This window comes from Diaphorina citri, unplaced genomic scaffold, assembly GCF_000475195.1.
Source record: "Diaphorina citri unplaced genomic scaffold, Diaci psyllid genome assembly version 1.1 scaffold789, whole genome shotgun sequence".
NCBI classification, from domain to species: domain Eukaryota; kingdom Metazoa; phylum Arthropoda; class Insecta; order Hemiptera; family Psyllidae; genus Diaphorina; species Diaphorina citri.
Genome location: NW_007378222.1, coordinates 140,553 through 145,947, shown reverse-complemented (window position 1 = coordinate 145,947; position 5,395 = coordinate 140,553). Strand labels below are relative to the sequence as shown.

Genomic DNA, 5,395 nt, shown 5'->3' with positions numbered 1-5,395 from the left:
ACCCTTAAATATTGACTTTAAATATTTATGAAGAAGCATGTGCATGACTTATGTAGTAATGTGCATGGTGATGGAAATGAGTGCCCTACACGCCTTACACTTGACTTTAGACCACGCTACGCCACTGGGGACCAGAAACCGAATGCCACCCTGAATATACGCAGAATAGGAATCAACTGGCCACTTTAAGAAGATTTTATCTTATTAGTGAACTGTAAAACTCAATCAGAAGTCCGTAACACGATGAGTCCAATGCGTAAAGAAAATTTAAATAATTCAAAACAATACGTGCCCATGTCCTAACCTAATAGCATATAATGTGATGTAAAATTTTCGGGAAATCCAGGGTTCCTGGTTCCTGCTAGATTGGGAATTTCCAATACGAAGTTCAAGGTCTGAAATCTCGTGTTAGGTTGGGGTCTACAGTTAAACCATGAATCATAATAGCATAGATGTATCCATGCCGCAGTAGCAGTAATAAACATGCTGCCTCCTACTCTCCTACCTCGGTGGTGTAGTGGTCAAGGCGCTCGCGGGACGACATATCAAGACACTCAGAGATATACAAAGTAATTCCTTACAATACCTAGGACCAAGGACACATATCATAAGACACTTACACCCATATTTATGAACAAAATGCTGGCTCTTAAGTTCGTGCTAAGCATAGTCTCAAGGCATTTGATTGGTCAATTTTGGTTTGTCAGACTGTCTGAACGTGTGTGGCGGAAAACAAAGCTTGTGAGAACCAGGTCTGTCAGACCATCTGAGCCTGAGTGGCGGGCATAATACATCAACTCCAATAACAACAATACGTATTAACCATCTTCAACCCATGCCATTACTATGTCCAAAATAATGCGTCAAATCGTAACAAACTTATTCTTTAACACGTTCCCCTCCTTTGTGATTTCAGTACTCCGCGACGATTTCCGAGCTGAGCCGAAGGACACTCGGGTGGCTTCGGGTGAGACCGCTCTACTGGAATGTGGCCCTAGATACAAAAGACTAGAAACCATTCTCTTGGGAGAGCTGGAGTTAAGAAGAAGAGAACGTGGTCGAAAGAGAATATCTTGGATGTAGAACTTGAAAGAATGGTACCAGCAGTGGCGTAGCGTCAATGTAGGCTGTAGGGCGTGTATGGCGGCCATACACTCAAAATTTACTCAAATACCCTTAAATATTGACTTTAAATATTTATGAAGAAGCATGTGCAGGTTACCACATCATTTTCCACACGCCAAGAAAGGCCGAGAATGGCCTATCTCAGCCCTGTACATAAACACAGCCTTACACTATTGTTTTTTCGTGAAATTCGAAGTTGTTTACCCTTTGAATTGTCAATTATATTCCACAGAGCAACTTTGCAATCCACAGGTGCTACCCCCAGACTCTAATATTATTTCCTTTGATCCACGCCTCAGGGGGAGTTCTCGCTTGAAAGAAGAAGAAGAAAAAGGTACTTGTTCCTGAAAGCAATTTTAAATATCGCACTTCGCGAAAAAGTCAATTTGGAAAGATTTTATGTTTCACGCAACTTTTTGATTTACACTATTGTTTTTTCGTGAAATTCGAAGTTGTTTACCCTTTGAATTGTCAATTATATTCCACAGAGCAACTTTGCAATCCACAGGAAGGTAAATGACAGAAGCTTTATAGTATAATAATTTATTATAATAACTTGTGTGTTGTTTGCTATGTACAGACTTTGGCCGCAGTATGTACGGGATAGAATCACAAGCACGTATGCTTACTTCGGAGGCTCTATTGTTCTATCTGCTGCAAGTGCTTATGCTGTATTCACATCTCCTACTATGCTACGTCTGGTATCGGGAAATTCTATGCTGGTAAGTTTATTTACATAATTATTTATTCACTGAGAGATTTTAGGTCTGAAAGTCATTGAAGATGCAGTCAAAGCATGTCCTTCTACTTCCAATGCTTTACATGACACTACTCCTACTCTTAATCTAATATTTAATAGGTACAAAGACTGAAAGAAGGGGGAGAGAGATAAAGAGAGAGAAAATAAAATCTAGGAGAGAGAGAGATGAGTCCAAAGAGAGAGAAGAGGGAGGGAGAGAGAGAAAGAGAAAGAGAAGAGAGAGAAAGAGAAAGAGAAAGAGAGAGAGAGAGAAAGAGAGACAGAGAGAGAGAGAGGGAGAAGGAGAGAGAGAAAGAGAGGGAGGAGGAGAGAGAGAAAGAGAGAAAGAGAGGGAGGAGAGAGAGAGAAAGAGAAAGAGATGAGTCTAAAGAGATAGAAGAGGGAGGGAGAGAGAGAGAAAGAGAAGAGAGAGAGAAAGAGAGGGAGGAGAGAGAGAGAAAGAGAAAGAGATGAGTCTAAAGAGATAGAAGAGGGAGGGAGAGAGAAAGAGAAGAGAGAGAGAAAGAGAGGGAGGAGGAGGAGAGAAAGAGAAGAGAGAGAGGGAGGGAGGAGGAGAGAGAAGGTTAGAGAGAAAGGGACAATGGCCCCGGGAATAATAATATGAAGGTTTATATTGTGTACCTATGTACCTGCCGTGTTATAATTGCATTATGTGGGTATACCATGTACGTATTACATAATACATATGTAATGTATACATGTATAATGTACATTATGAATTTGTTATGTACCTATATTGTGTTATGAGTGTCCGAAAAGTGCGTGGATAAATAAATAAAGAGTGTCCCTAGTGGTGAAGTACATATGTACGAGTAATGTATTTGTATACATGTAGATTATGAATTTGTTATGTACCTATATTGTGTTATGAGTGTCCGAAAAGTGCGTGGATAAATAAATAAAGAGTGTCCCTAGTGGTGTAGGAGAAGGTTGGGATTGAAATGAATAAATTATGACAACACATTCCCTCACAGCCCCATTCAGGGTACGTGTAGATTGTGTGAATCCCAGAGACCAAACACCAAAGTCCTTTCTGCCAGCCTAGTTAGCTTCGTAGTGCGTCTGCCTTGTAAGCGCTAGGCCGCGGGTTTGATTCCCGTCCTTACAAAAATAAATGAGCAAGCAGCTTCTTTTTTCCACTTTCACCAAACTAAACAAAATTTTTTTAAACTTTTGCCAAATTTCACTAAAAATGAGATTGAGCTTTTAGTTTCAGAATTCAGATCTACGGGAAACTGACTCCGGACTGAAGTCTCTCGTAGTGCGTCTGCCTTGTAAGTGCTAGGCCGCGGGTTTGATTCCCGTCCTTACAAAAATAAATGAGCAAGCTTCTTTTTTCCACTTTCACCAAACTAAACAAAAGAATTTCAAACTTTTGCCAAATTTCACTAAAAATGAGATTGAGCTTTTAGTTTCAGAATTCAGATCTACGGGAAACTGACTCTGGTCTGAAGTCTCAGCCGCCCTGAGGCGAATTTTTTCAGTGTCCTAATCCCAACCCAGTAGTACAAGAGCTAACTTGGACCTTCTGGAGGCCTTCAGCCTTTACAATTATTAATAATAGAAATAGAAACCCATAGAAACCCAACCACTTTCCCTTTCAGATCTACGGGAAACCGACTCGGGTCTCTACACATGCACCGCCTCCTCCGAGTCAGGCGAAAACTGAAGTCTCAGCCGCCCTGAGGCGAATTTTTTCAGTGTCCTAATCCCAACCCAGTAGTAAAAGAGCTAACTTGGACCTTCTGAAGGCCTTCAGCCTTTACAATTAATAGAAACCCAACCACTTTCCCTTTCAGATCTACGGGAAACCGACTCGGGTCTCTACACGTGCACCGCCTCCTCCGAGTCAGGCGAAACCTCCTGGTCCGCCTCCCTCTCCGTCGAACCGAGACCCGGACCTCACGCGGTGCACCGCACTACATAATTATTTATTCACTGAGAGATTTTAGGTCTTTTATCATTGAAGATGCAGTCAAAGCATGTCCTTCTACTTCCAATGCTTTACATGACACTACTCCTACTCTTAATCTAATATTTAATAGGTATTGGTATAAGTAGGGCCATCGGCTTTAATAAACGCCCTTGATCACTGCGACCTGGTTAGGTCTTTTGTGATATTCCCTTTATTTTGGTATAAGTAGGGCCATCGGCTTTAATAAACGCCCTTGATCACTGCGACCTGGTTAGATCTTTTGTGACATTCCCTTTATTTTTTCTAGAAGAGCCCTAGACTTCTTACGAAGGCCAGGGTTCTTTTAGGACTGATTTCCTTGACTTCTTTAGGTGTTATAATATTTAATACATATGTTTGTGTGTTGTACAGGCAATGTTTGGCAGTATAGCACTTCTAATGGGATCCGGGATGTTGGTTCAGAGTAGCCCTAGACTTCTTACGAAGGCCAGGGTTTTTTTAGGACTGATTTCCTTGACTTCTTTAGGTGTTATAATCATCTTTGAGAAGTATAGCAGTCGTTTCTAATATTTAATACATATGTTTGTGTGTTGTACAGGCAATGTTTGGCAGTATAGCACTTCTAATGGGATCCGGGATGTTGGTTCAGAGTTTGGAGTACAAGCCTGGTTTCGGTGCCAAGCAGATTGCCTGGGCCTTACACTCGGCCCTGGTAGGAGCTGTTGTGGCCCCTATTTGTTTCATCGGGGGCCCTGTGCTTATCAGGGCCGCATGGTATACAGCTGGTATTGTAGGTGGTTTGTCTACTGTAGCTGCATGTGCACCCAGTGATAAGTTTCTCACTATGGGAGGTCCCCTCGCTATAGGATTGGGAGTCGTGTTTGCATCATCCATAGGTAAGCAACGTTATTGTAGATATAGTGCACACCTAACTTGGAAAAAAAAGCCGAATCATTCACAATAGATTTACTGTCTGGTGTCTCCGTGTTGACCCAGCAACAAAAGAGAAAAGTAGTGAGTCCTTTTATTGCCCATCCTGATAAAGGACATACATACCACGGGATACACGACACAGACCGCCACGAGTCTATAATGTAGCACGAAATAAAACGGCGGTTTTTTTTTATCTGAATAAGAATCAACAAGTTGGATCTCCTTGTCTTCTCATTTTCACAGGTCTGCATTCTTACCTCCGACCACAGCATTGGGAAGCAGGTCCCTCTATTCTATCACCCTATATGGTGGACTACTACTGTTCTCGGATTTCTCTCCCTGATGATACTCAGAAATTATAACCTCGGGCTTGAGAGAACTCCCACCTATGTCAACAGTATGATCTCTGTTAATGCTGAAGTACTACTGCCTGCTTCACTTGAATCTTCATAATGAACAACCCATTCAGTTTATGTGCACTAGTACCATAAGAGTTCATGAGACCAAAGCAAATATCACCTACTGACGATTCTTTTATCGATTTCAAAGCTCAAAATATTAAAATTTGAGAAAAAGGTCCTACCGTCCCCTCCCCCCAAAGTCTGATATCCAAAATCTCCGGAACATCCCCCGTCATCTGTGAAATGTTGCCAAGTTTCATC

General features: G+C 41.7%; 1 protein-coding gene across 1 annotated transcript; it reads left to right on the top strand.

The window, feature by feature from the left end:
* The first annotated feature begins 1,711 nt into the window (after positions 1–1,711).
* Positions 1,712–5,095, top strand: LOC113468608 (growth hormone-inducible transmembrane protein-like). The gene is made up of 3 exons (XM_026825666.1): positions 1,712–1,847; positions 4,399–4,705; positions 4,977–5,095. The coding sequence occupies exons 1-3, from the start codon at positions 1,815–1,817 to the stop codon at positions 5,093–5,095; spliced, it is 459 nt and encodes a 152-aa protein (XP_026681467.1). The 5' UTR covers positions 1,712–1,814.
* The last annotated feature ends 300 nt before the right edge of the window (positions 5,096–5,395 follow it).

Excerpts from the sequence above, each read along its gene's own strand:
- LOC113468608 (XM_026825666.1), top strand. The coding sequence starts at position 1,815 with ATGCTACGTCTGGTATCGGGAAATTCTATGCTG. Across the intron at positions 1,848-4,398 it reads TATCGGGAAATTCTATGCTG|GCAATGTTTGGCAGTATAGC; the intron begins GTAAGTTTATTT and ends TGTGTTGTACAG. Across the intron at positions 4,706-4,976 it reads ATCATCCATAGGTAAGCAAC|GTCTGCATTCTTACCTCCGA; the intron begins GTTATTGTAGAT and ends TCATTTTCACAG.